General features: G+C 36.3%; 1 protein-coding gene across 4 annotated transcripts in view; it reads right to left on the reverse strand.

Annotated features, from left to right (window-relative positions):
- Positions 1-13,243, reverse strand: part of UBE2W (ubiquitin conjugating enzyme E2 W) — a 96,637-nt gene that overhangs the window by 21,918 nt on the left and 61,476 nt on the right. For all 4 annotated transcript variants that reach the window (XM_012450901.2, XM_012450903.2, XM_064384283.1 and 1 more), the window contains 2 exons: positions 8,857-9,012; positions 4,289-4,364 (listed from right to left, as the gene is read on the reverse strand). In XM_012450901.2, the coding sequence (XP_012306324.1) occupies positions 4,289-4,364; positions 8,857-9,012 (232 nt within the window). The remainder of the gene's footprint in view (positions 1-4,288; positions 4,365-8,856; positions 9,013-13,243) is intronic.

Raw genomic sequence — 13,243 nt, forward strand, 5'->3', positions numbered from 1 at the left:
AGGCTGGAGTCAAGTGGCGTGATCTTGGCTCAGCTCTCATTACAACCTCTGCTGCCCAGTGGGTTCAAGCGATTCTCTTGCCTTGGCCCCTGGCATAGCTGAGATTACAGGTGCCTGCCACCAAGCGCAGCTTATTTCTGTATTTTTAGTAGAGATAGGATTTTGCCATGTTGGCCAGGCTGGTCTCAAACTCCTGACCTCAGGTGATCCGCCTGCCTTGGCCTCCCAAAGCACTAGGATTACAGGCATGAGCCACTGCGTCTGGCCAAAACTCTAAAGTATTCTTAGATGAAAGACTTCTTATAAATCCTTTCAACCATATAAGCCAGCATTAGAGGGGCTAGAAAACCAATTATCTTTTCGAACTTTCTCTACTAGGGAGTAGTAAATAAAGGAAAAATAGGAATATCCCCTAACAATGGGGTGAGAAAGTAGGAGAGAGGGGTGTATTTTAAAAAATATATACATCATAAAAATAAAACAATGTCTTCTCAAGTTGCATGAAAAATCTCAAGGTGGTTTAAAAACACTTGTGGAAAAGAATTTTTCTATTATTAGTAAGACTGAATCTGAACCAGAATTACTGGAGTCTTAACTTTGACACTAAAAAATAATTATGTCTGGCTGACCAGGCGCAGTGGCTCCCGTCTGTAACCCCAGTATTTTGAGAGGCTGAGGCGGGCCGATCACCTGAGGTTAGGAGTTTGAGACCAGCCTAACCAACATGGAGAAATGCCATCTCTACTAAAAATACAAAAAATTAGCTGGGCGTGGTGGTGCATGCCTGTAATCCTAGCTACTTAGGAGGCTGAGGCAGGAGAATCGCTTGAACCCAGGAGGCGGAGGTTGCGGTGAGTAGAGATCGCGTCATTGCACTCCAGCTGGGGCAACAAGAGTGAAACTCCATCTCAGAAAAAAAATAAAAAGTATGTTTGTCAAGATTCCTAATTGGCTAATCTTAATTTTTGATGAATGTGGTAACTTACTACAGTAGGATAAAGGGGTCTCTGACACTCGGGATTTTTTTTTTTTTCTAAAGCTTTTTTGTGGAGGCATGGAGTGAAGAGGCTTAGTGTTTGGTCCTAAAAGGCAAGAGAAGGTAAAAAGAATGAGAAGTCAGCAATGTAAATTGACGTAAAAGGCCATTTAATTAAAGTTGGGTTTTATTAACAATTTGAAGGGAACTTCAGTGTCCAGTAAGAATTAAGCGTGTTTATTAATGAGTCTATTTGGAAACTGTCAAATAATCTCAGAAATAATAGTTCTCATATGACTAGCTACATCAGAATTATCTGGGGGTATCTTAAAAATGAAAGCAAAACCAGCATTCCAGGCACCTTAACAAAGTTTATTAGGTTCCTCAAAGGAGAGAGTACTTAACAAGACTTTGCTGAAAGAGCTCCTAAGAAGAGAGTTGTGTGTGTAGCAGAATTAATTCCAGGCAAATAGCACATGTAGAGGTAACAGATGGCGGACTAAGAAACTGAGTATGTAATAAGTGCTACACTGAATATTTCACAAATATAACTTTTCTTAAGCATTACTTTTTTAGGACGATTCTCTGAAGTTTAATAACTGAAACAAAAGATTTGCTCTTGAACTTTAAGCTTGCTAAATATTGCTAAACTGTTTCCTTAAAGGTTATACGAACTTGCTACATATCACCAGCAAGTATGAAAACACTTTTATTCTACTCTTTACTCTCCTTCAGTAAAGCATTTGTTTTATAAAACTCTGCAGATTCAGAAAATGAGTTTCAAAATCTTAAATGGGTAATTATTTTATTAAGCTGCACTTTTTCGCCTATGTTGTCATTTATCCATAACTAACTTTTATAAAGTCTTTATTTTTAATAAGCTATAAACATTTCACAATTTTTTCAAACTTTATAATGATAGTGGTTTAAAGTTATTAAAGTTATAAAAGTTGTAAATTTTCATGTAACTGAAGGTTTAATTTCTTTGTGATTCCTTTTAAATTCAGAAATTCTTCCTTTCTCCAGGGAGCTGATACTCAACATTGAAAAAAACATTTTTTTGTTGTTATTTTAAAAATACTTAGGCCAGGTGCGGTGGCTTACGCCTGTAATCGCAGTGCTTTGGGAGGCCAAGGCTAGTGGATCACCCTGAGGTCAGAAGTTCAAGACCAGCCTGGCCAACATGGTGAAACCCCTGTCTCTACTAAAAATACAAAAATTAGCCGGGTATGGTGGTGTGCCTGTAATCTCAGCTACTAGAGAGGCTGAGTCAGGAGAACTGATTGAACCCAGGAAGTGGAGGATGCAGTGAGTCAAGATTGCACCACTGCACTCCAACCTGGGCAACAGAGTGAGACTCTGTCTCAAAAAATAAATAAAAAATAAATACAAATACTGAATCTACAGGAAGTATTTTATGCAGTGAAAATATTATTTCTTTCCCCAAAGGATTACCAGTTTTCCAAGATGATTACTTATTAAATAATCCTTCCCCTTCTCACTGATTTGTAAAGCCTTATTTATCATATATTCAAATGTTATATACTACAGGGTCTAAATAAGAGGAATTGTATTTCAGTGATCTATTCTTCCATTAATATGTTTTAGCATCCTGTCTGATAGATTAATTCTCCTCCATTACTTTTATGTTTCAAAATTGAAACTCTGCTCTTCTCATCTACTATTTTTTCCCAAACTTTTCAAACACCTATCTCCCTCCCCACCCTGCAATCATTCACTGGATTTTTAATGAACTCCGTTGAACCTGTAAAATATACGTATTTTTATTTCACGGCTCTTAAAGTTTTGTCATCTTCTAAGTCATATGTGTTTCTCATTGATATTACCCTAAATTTTCACATTCCTGTCTCTCAGGAACAGCATATTTCTTTGTGTTTTCTAATTTGTAACTTCTGGCACAGTTGCACTGACTCTGGTTAGCTACACCAGTTCAATACCTGAGAAACTCTTCTTTTTTTTTTGAGACGGAGTTTCGCTCTTGTTACCCAGGCTGGAGTGCAATGGAGCGATCTCGGCTCACCGCAACCTCCGCCTCCTGGGTTCAGGCAATTCTCCTGCCTCAGCCTCCTGAGTAGCTGGGATTACAGGCATGCGCCACCGTGCCCAGCTAATTTTTTGTATTTTTAGTAGAGACGGGGTTTCACCATGTTGACCAGGATGGTCTCGATCTCTTGACCTCGTGATCCACCCGCCTCGGCCTCCCAAAGTGCTGGGATTACAGTCGTGAGCCACCGTGCCCAGCCCTGAGTAACTCTTAAGTTTTTAATTTACTCAACTTAGGTGAGGATACAAAAGGTTTCACATTGGATAGAAGAAGATAAGCAGGGAAAGCCATAGTTGAATTCGTTTTTGCTAGTTATAATTTCGTATCAGGTTAACATTAAGGAAAAAAAAACCCACACCAAAAAAACCCAAAGACAATACTCTTTTATATAGACCTCTTATTTATATTAGCCACATTAAGCCTAACTGTCTACTCTAGTCTATGATTAGGATGAGCATCTAAATCAAAATATGCACTGATCGGTACATTACAAACTATAGCCCAGACAACTAGAATAGAGAGCTTTCTTTAATTTGAGGAGGTACCTCAAGCCCTCCCCCATGCCATGGGGGATTTACTTACTGTGATTCTCCCTCCCCCCAGCAATGAATAGTACCAGAACTAAATGAATACACTAGGCATCAAAACTTCTATTTCAAACAACAGGTTTCCCAGTAACTAGTTCATCCAGGCTGGAGTACAGTGGCACAATCTTGGCTCACTGCAACCTTTGCCTCCAGGGCTCAAGAGATTCTCATGCCTGTCTCTGGAGTAGCTGGAATTACAGGTGCATGCCACCATATCCAGCTAATTTTTGTATTTTTAGTAGAGACGGAGTTTCACCATCTTGACTAGGCTAGTGTTGAACTCCTAACCTCAAGTGATCTGCTTGCCTAAGCCTCCCAAAGTGGTGGGATTACAGATGTAAGCCACCATGCCTGGGCTCCCAGTAACTAGTTCTAATTTGATCTAAAGATTATTAAGGACTTATTTTTTGTAATAAATGGTAGAGTCTCAGAATATCAAAGTAATTTTACATTTTACTTTTATGATGGTTATAATTCTGTTTGCCCCATTAAAAATCTAGTGTAATTCATCCATTAAATATATCAGAATATTTTAAATAATTTTCTTCATATTACATAAATGTAACACCAATTATATTTTCCCTTCTTTTCCCCAAGTCTTAGCAAACATAATCTTCAAATCAAAATGCTAAAAAGTTATTACAAATTCAAACTGCTTACCATGATACCACCATTTTGTTTTCTTTGGATTCTTGTTACATGTTCGCACATAAAAAGAATTATCTGGTGGTCGTCTCTGAAACAAAAAAGAATTTAAATAGACAAGTCAAAAAACAGTAAAACTAAGGGGGAGACAGTTTTAATAAAAGCTTAAGCAAAATTAACACAAAATGCATAAAAAACAATATAAACATGGACAGTATATCTAAAAGAATAAAAACTAAAAATGTATTCCAGGAAATGTAGATGCTTAACACCTGAATTTAAAAAAAAAAAATAAGGGTGTTTGTGTGTGATCTGCGTTAGGTTCCAATGTTATCAGGAGAGAATCACTATTACACCAGAAGGGGCAACATTAAGTTGCAAACAATTTTGGTTTGATGTATCTTATTAGTTCCCTGGAAATAATTTAATAAATACCTTTGTGAGCTCATTAAAAGTCAGTCCAGGTGAGGTGGCTCAGTCTGTAATCCTGGCACTTTAGGAGGTCAAGGTGGAAGGATCACTTGAGCCCAGGAGTTCAAGACCAGCCTGGGCAACATAGTGAGACCTCATCTCTATTAAAAAACAGAACTGGGCAGGAATGGTGGCTCACGCCTGTAATCCCAATACTTTGGGAGGCCGAGGCAGGTGAATCACCTGAGGTCAGGAGTTAGTGACCAGCCTGGCCAACATGGTGAAACCTAGTCTCCACTAAAAATACAAAAAAAATAGCTGGGCATGGTGGCGGGCACCTGTAACCCCAGCCACCTGGGAGGCTGAGGCAGAAAAACTGCTTGAACCCTGGGGGCAGAAGTTGCAGTGAGCCCAGATCGCGCCACTGCACTCCAGCCTACGTGACAGAGTGAGACTCTGTCTCATAAATTAACAAACATACAAACAAAACAAAAAACCAGAAAAGCCTACTAAACTAGATTTGTCTAGAGAAGTCGAGCAATACACAAACCTCCACAAAGAACTATTTTTTTACTATAATAGAATAACATCAAAGATAGACGAGAAGATTCAGTTTCTAAACAATACTTGAGAAAAAAAGGGAAAAAAATATATATTGGCATTTCTACTATAATTGGCCTCTCTGCTGTACTTACGCCCTGACTAGAACAATATGAGAAATATATGGCAGCTCTGCAAGACAGCTACATCAGATGCCAACAACACTGAAGATATATTATGGAAGAGATTTTTCCTGAAATCTAACCACAGACTTTTTCCTGGATACTAATCAGACAAAAGAAAATGTTACTCTCTACACAGACTTGGAAACGTCAAATTTGTATCAGAGCTATATTAAAGTTTATAAATATGATAGCTATCCTTATCCTTTAGTCTCCTTTATGCCTACTTTCAGAATCATCCTGATAACTTAATTATTTTCCTATCCTTAAATATTTTATAGTGTATACATAGGATTTATTTTCAGACTTAAATCTGCTTCGCTAAGCTAATAAAAATGAGAGATTAAGGGACTCCTTTCCTCTACCTGAGGCTAATGAAAATAAGTGAGTTTGGTATGACATCATTTAAGGAAAGTCTAACCAGAAAGCAATGGTGAGTAGGACTCTGTGATAGGACGGAAAACAGCAAGTCAATTTGACACTTCTAAAACTCATATATATAACTATCATCCTAGCTGAGCCTCATAATGCCCTTGTGTGTTAATATTAATTTCATTTAACAAAAAAAAAAAAAAGTTACAGCACAAGATATTAAAGTGTCCCAAGTTTATCTGGGGACACAATTAGAGAAAATTCCTAAAAAATTAATATTATGAAATTAGATACTTCAAGGAAGGGATGATTCTACAAAGTCAAATCTATGTTCATACGGAACTGGTACTACTACAGCAAATAATTTCACAAATTCATTTTATGTATATATTGATTAGAACCCAAGAATCATCGGAAAAGTCTTCAAAAAATATTTAGAAAAAAATACTCATTCTCATTTGCTTAAATCACCTATCTCCCTGATACGTGATCAGGGAGATACTGTTCTTAGAAAAGAAACTATACAAAAGAAATCTGATGAATTTGTTTTAGGAATGAGATACAAACTGGAAAGTGTGAACAATGTAAGTGTATTATAAAGGCATGCGAGTAAAGTGGCATTTACTGAAAGGCCCATGATCAAAATATCAGAAATTATCTTTAATCCACTGTAATCTAATGACATACTGAATTTAAATACCTTCAGCTCATGGAACCACTCCTGACTGTGTAAAAGGAAACTGAAATAAAAGGATTATGACTAAAGTATCAAACACCTAAAGTAAAATATTTTAATAGTAATAGAATTAACTATTAAAGTAAAGCCCATAGAACCATGTCTACTACAGACTAAAATTTACCCATTTTAATAGTAAAACGTGTAAGTGGGTATTTAAAATACTGCTTTGTTTTGTTTTGTTTTGTTTTCTTTGAGGCAGAGTCTTGCTCTATTGCCCAAGCTGGAGTGCAGTGGTGCGATCTCAACTTACTGCAACCTTGGCCTCCTGGGTTTAAGCAATTCTCGTGCATCAGCCACCCAAGTAGCTGGGTCTACAGGCATGCACCACCACACTCGGCTAATTTTTCTATTTTTAGTTGATGGGGTTTAGCCATTTTGCCTAGGCTGGTCTCGAACTCCTGGCCTCAAGTGATCCACTGCACCTTGCCTAAAAGACTTTTTAAGATTTCTTTCGAGCTAGATCCCCTCAATGCCAAAGAAAATTTCCTTTTCATCTTTGTAACTTATCACTTAGCACAGTAAAAATAGCACATAATAGTAAATTTTTTGAATTTTATCATATTTCATGGAAATCTTGACTTCCAGATCATCTTGGTTAAACATATTATACAATGGTAACAGTAAAAATATAGTTTATTAGTGCTTTAAATGGAATGATTAGTCTTATGCTAAGTATGCAAGAAACACTAGTAGCAGACAATTAGAATGTAAGGGGAATAGTGAAGGTTAGATGATGACGAAGGAAATATACAGAATACAGTCATTCTCTAGTTTTTAATAATAATACATTTAAATGTAAACAAAATCTAATAATCATAAGGCACATGCAAGACTATATACAGGTATCGCTGACGTTCACCTCTTCATAACTTTCTTATTAAATCCTGTTGTTACCATCTTACCTTTCTATAGACTTTAAGCCTAACAGGAACATAGAAGGCTTTGTACCCACAAACTGCTTTGCCCTACGCATAAAAGTTTAATACTTGTGTGTGTTGGGATGGGTGAGAGGAGAAAATATAAAAGCAATAAGCAACAAATGAGTAAAAACAAAACAAAAGCAATTTAACCCATTATTTCATAGAGTGCTTCAGGTTCTAAATAACCTATCATTTTAAAATGAACTATTATCTTAAACGTTCTCCAAATACTAATTTAATAAAAATGACAATCAGTTCAATTTGGAGAACAGAGAAGAAAACTGCAAAACACAAATAGCTCCCTAACTACTAGGGCAAATTTGTTTTTCCTTTAAACAGAACGCAAAAGGAAACCCTCATGGGGACTTAAGAGGGATTTTAAAATGTAGAAATACATGAATATTATGCTATACTAACCCTCAAGCAGGAATGACAAGAGGACCAGAAATGCACAGAGGATTCAGACACATTTAAAGGGTATTCTAAATTTATGTATGTATTTTAAATTTACTGTATTATTTTTGAGATGGAGTCTCACTCTGTCACCCAGGCTGGAGTGCAGTGGCGCAATCTCGACTCACTGAAACCTCTGCCTCCTGGGTTCAAGTGATTCTCCTACCACAAGTCTCTCACACAGCTGGGATTAGAAGTGCACACCATCACACCCAGCTAATTTTTGTATTTTTAGTAGAGACAGGTTTCACCATGTTGGCCAGGCTGGCCTCTAACTCCTGACCTCAGGTGATCTGCCTGCTTCGGCCTCCCAGCAAAGCGCTGAGATTACAGGTGTGAGCCACAGAAGCCAGCCTACATTTTAAATTTAGTAAGTGATTTTTTCTTTCTGTTTCCACGCCCCCCGCCGCCCCCACTTCCAGTAGACAGACACAGAATCTGTACATTAATAAAGGAGAACAGGAAGAAACATCCTGAAAATTCTACTGGTAAACTGGTCTTCCTCCTTCAACCTAATTATTAGGATAGGAAAGCTCTGGTTCCTGAAAAATTCCCTGAAACATGCTGGTAGGGTGGGAGCTGGCAGAGGGGAGAAGGAAGCTATGATGCATATTTCTGAGGCTTTCCACTGTGAAATCCACAAAAAGAATTTCTCGTACACTTTTACCCCGTGCATGCTTTTGGGAATAAAATCAGATTATTTAAGAACATGTGCACACATTTCCTGTTTAAAAAAATATGAAACAGTAAGTCTGGATTCTACCCCATTCAACATTTAAAACTTCTTTTTGGAATGAAAGGTATCAAAATAACTTTCCAATTTATTATTAAACATGAAATTCCCTATAGTTTTAAAACAAAAAGCATAAGTCCTTCCTCCAAATAAAAATAATTACGTATTAAAATTGTTTATCTACCTAAACTGAGAGAAGAGATATTTTCTGGAATAATTCTGAAAAGTCCTACCTTTTCTTTGCAGCTGGAAAGCATGCTAATAATGCTAAGACAAACTGATTGGACTGAGAGCGCTGGGGACCAGTCTTCTGTTAGAATGGATAAACAGATATGACCATTGCTATAAACATGAGGATGAACAGGAATATTTTCACCAGTAAACATGACCTAAGAGAGAATAAAATTCCATTAAAACTCAAATATTCTCTATTACCGAAAACTAAAATAGTCTCCACATTTAACAAGTATTGACTGTACAAAAACAAAATAAAAACAAACCAAAATCAGTGCCAGGAATATGATAAACAACTGCTTATTTGTTTACTCTCATTAACTCAGTAAGTACTGGTTTCACTGAATGAATAACCACGTAGTAGGGAAAAGAATCCAAACTATTTTTTATTTTGGTTATTTTTGATAAATTCTCCTTAAAAATTCTAAACTACTACATATTTTTTCCTATAAGAATGATTTTTTCAAATTCTATTCATTGTTCTCTGCATATAAAAATCAAGTATGTTAAAATTCCAAACAAAAATATTCAATTTTGGGAAAATATGAATGACAGGTGGTAGGAACACTCCTACTACTACTACTACCTGTAACAATGTTAGCTCTAAGGTGCATGTGCAAAGGGAAATGATTGCTATATATTCTACCTCCTCTAAACTCACACATCCATTATGACAGGCACAAGTTACTAGCTGTTAATCAGTAAATAACTGTGTGCCTAGACAAAAAATACAAAAGCTGACCAAGTCTCCCAACTACTTGCTGTTCTACTCTCCTTTTCCTTTTACTCAATTCTTGTAACACTGTTTTTCCTTTCTCTATCTTGCCTCAGCAATGTTTTGAATGGTAATAAATCCATTATTTTCTTCCTTTGCCCTAATAAGTCAGTAAATATCCTATAGTATTTTTTCTTAAACTTGTTTACCTACACAAATAGGCAGGAGAATAAATTCATATATCCTGAGGAATCTGTAAGCATAGTCCAAAGTTGTTTGAAGAAAGCAGAAGTCTTATGTTTATACTGTGTACTATACTTATTCTGCAGGTTAGCAGTAAGTCCTAACTGCTGATCTAGCCATTCAAAAAAAAAAAACAAACATAGCTGAAGATCTGGTTAAAAATACAAATTTGAGGCCGGGTGCGATGACTCATGGCTATAATCCCAACACTCTGGGAGGCTAAGGGGGATAGTGGATCACCTGAGGTCAGGAGTTGAGACCAGTCTGGCCAACATGGTGAAACCCTGCCCTCTAATAAAAATACAAAAATTAGCCAGGTGTGGTGGCACGCACCTGTAATCTCAGCTACTTGGGAGGCTGGGGCAAGAGAATTTCTGGAACCCGGGAGGTAGAGGTTATAGTGAGTCGAGATCGCACCACTGCACTCCAGCCTGGGCAACAATAGTGAGACAAATTCAAGTGTCCTACTTTCACAGATTCTGATTTAGTAGATATGAGATTTTTATAAAGCTCATCAGATATAAACCAACAATTCCTAAATCAGATTTACAGCATCTCTCTCAGCCCTGCAACTTGCCTCATACTCAACTATAGCAGAGTATTAGTAAGGAGAAATCTTACCTTAAATTATAGCAGAAACTGACAAAAGATATACATGTATTGCTTTAGACATACCCTTTTCTCTTTAAAGAGCAGAAAAAAGAACCAGTCAGGTAAGTATAGAGTAAGGTATGCTGTAGTTTAATACAGAATATGTTAAAGGAAATTACCATAAGCTAAGGTTTTATAGACTCTAAGTATGTAGCTATGAATCTGATTTTGTCACAATTTTACAAAGACTTACATGTTAACAAAGCAGTCTTTCGTAAGAGTAGGAGTCTTCTAATAATTCAAATATATTAACTAACATATGGGACACATTTCCTTGGCTGAGGCTAAATAAGACAGCAAAAGGCATTTTTTTCCCCAAAGGAATGATTTTCTATACTTGGATGTTTCTTTTTTTTTTTCTCTCTTTAAATTCTGGACATTGACCCTCTAATTCCCACTTTAAAAAAAAAAAAAAGCTAAAAAGCTAAAGTAAAGTCTCAAAATGAGAGAAGTCAAGTCACTCATCCTACCTAATTACACAAGGCTCCTGAAAGGACTTTGACTTTGTAATGGCTATGCTCTAAGCATGCCATTTATCTCAATAGTATCTCTCCGTGCTAGTGCCCTCTTCATTACTTTTTGCTAAAAAAAAAAGTATTGCTCTGTAAAAGAAAACATGCTTAAATGGTCTTATAGTTCTACACTTTGAGTCTGTCCACAATATTTTTTAATACAATTTTATTTTTAATAAATATGAACTATTGTTTTTACATCATATGCATCTGATATTACCATATGTTATAGATACGGAAAATGGGAGTTTACAAATCTTACAGAATATGCATCTGCGTTGGGGTATTCATTTTGCCATAAAAAGCCATTTGACCAGTAGGATATTTTCATTAAAACACAAGCAATACCCAGGAGTTCATTATCTGGCCACAATTGTTTTTTAAAAGAGATTTTTTTTCCAGTAAGGTCTGTTTCAAGATGTCAAGCACAACAGTGATCTGAAAGTGCAAAAAAAAAAACAAAACAAAACAAAACAAAAAACAAAAAAACTGCCAAATTATCTTCTTTGGCAAAACTACATCACCAACCTTTAAAAAAAAAAAAGAAGCAACATGAAGGTAACCACACAATGTTTCCACCAGCCAATTCAGAGCACAAAGAAAGTAGTATTTACCCTAAAGAGAAACGGTTATAAACTAAAACACTTGGCCTGAGAGCCAGAGGTAGGCATGAACCAAAAGGAACTCAGAAGAAAAGAGAAAGAAAAGCGATGAGTAGCAGTAGAAAACACCTACAGCGGAAACAGTAGACATTCTGTAACCAAAGAATAGAGCCAGAAACAAGACGACAGAAATAACTCTGAAGTAAAATGGGACTCAGATAAAAATAATTCAAAGCTCAATAACCTTTAATAAAACAGCAGGGGCTTTTTAACATTCTCATGGAACTTTTAGCAACCTGAAAATTTCCCTAGCAACCAAAACAAGGGAAATTAATTATTTGCATATATTATATAATAGGTAACCCCGAGGGCCTAACTGGCCAGATACAGAATTTTAGAAGTTTATCTAAACATGGAAAGGGTGAATTTATATGCCAGAGGTGAATTTCTGGAAGAAAAAAAAAAAAGGAAAAATTTTTCAATAGTTCATTCATATAAAAGGCAAATAAGCACAGATTCCACAAATAGTATTTTTTCTTTTCTTTTCTTTTCTTTTTTGAGACAGAGTTTCGCCCTTGTTGCCCAGGCTACAGTACAAGGCGCGATCTTGGCTCACTGCAACCTTCTCCTCCCTGACTCAAACAATTCTCTTGCCTCAGCCTCCCAAGTAGCTGAGATTACAGGTATGCGCCACACCACCCAGCTAATTTATTACAATGGCTTAACAAAAATCAATAATTGAAAGTACCCTTGTAATTGTACAATTCTATATGTTTATACACTTTACCAAAAACCACTGCATTATTGCTAAGAACAAAATAAAGGATGGATATTAGGTAACTTTCTAATATGAAATTCAAGAATTTCCAAACATCAAACCCAGTACTGAAAGACCTTATGGTACTGAGATCTTACCACAAAGGAGGTAAACTACTGTTCAGACTACTGGTGCAGAGGTAGTTAGAAAGTCAATCACCTAATATGGTGTCAAGCTAGGTCAAAACATAGTATATACAAATGAGCAGTACAAAACAATATAATTATAAAAGCCAATCTACAATATGGATACCAATGTTTTTCCAGGGACAGTATGAGGAAAATGTGTTCTGTGATTACAATTATAAGCAAATGATAGTACTTAATGTGTAACTACATAAACTGACCATACAAGCAATGAGTTTATTGTTGTAATGGAAACTAAATCAGATATTTAATTATGTATAACATATGATATAGGTAGTCTACCATAAATGGCAAGTATTTGACAAAAATGACTGGAGACTGGAATTTTAGCATAGCTTTCAATCCCATTTTCTCTTTTTAGTCCTCTCATATATATCAGCAAGCATCCATAAGTGTTCCCTGATACTCTGTAATAACCAGTACCATGCAACTATAGAAGTACCACAAAGAAAAAATTATTGGGCACAATGAAACTAAACTTGGATTCCCTTGGATGGTAATCATTCTCTTTATACTCTGTGTTTTCTCAGCTTACCAGTCTAATCCTCCGTCTTCCTTCTCCTTGACCCCCAAGTCTTCAGTGAATAGGGTTCACTGCTGACCTTCCTTCTGGGGACCAAAGATGCTTGACAATTTAAGGCAATAAAAATTGCTACTCAAAGACTTTGGAAAGCTTGAACATCACCTCATGAAAGAGGAT

The sequence above is a fragment of the Aotus nancymaae genome, unplaced genomic scaffold, assembly GCF_030222135.1.
Source record: "Aotus nancymaae isolate 86718 unplaced genomic scaffold, 86718_ANA_hifiasm-v0.15.2.pri h1tg000036l, whole genome shotgun sequence".
Taxonomy (NCBI): Eukaryota; Metazoa; Chordata; class Mammalia; order Primates; family Aotidae; genus Aotus; species Aotus nancymaae.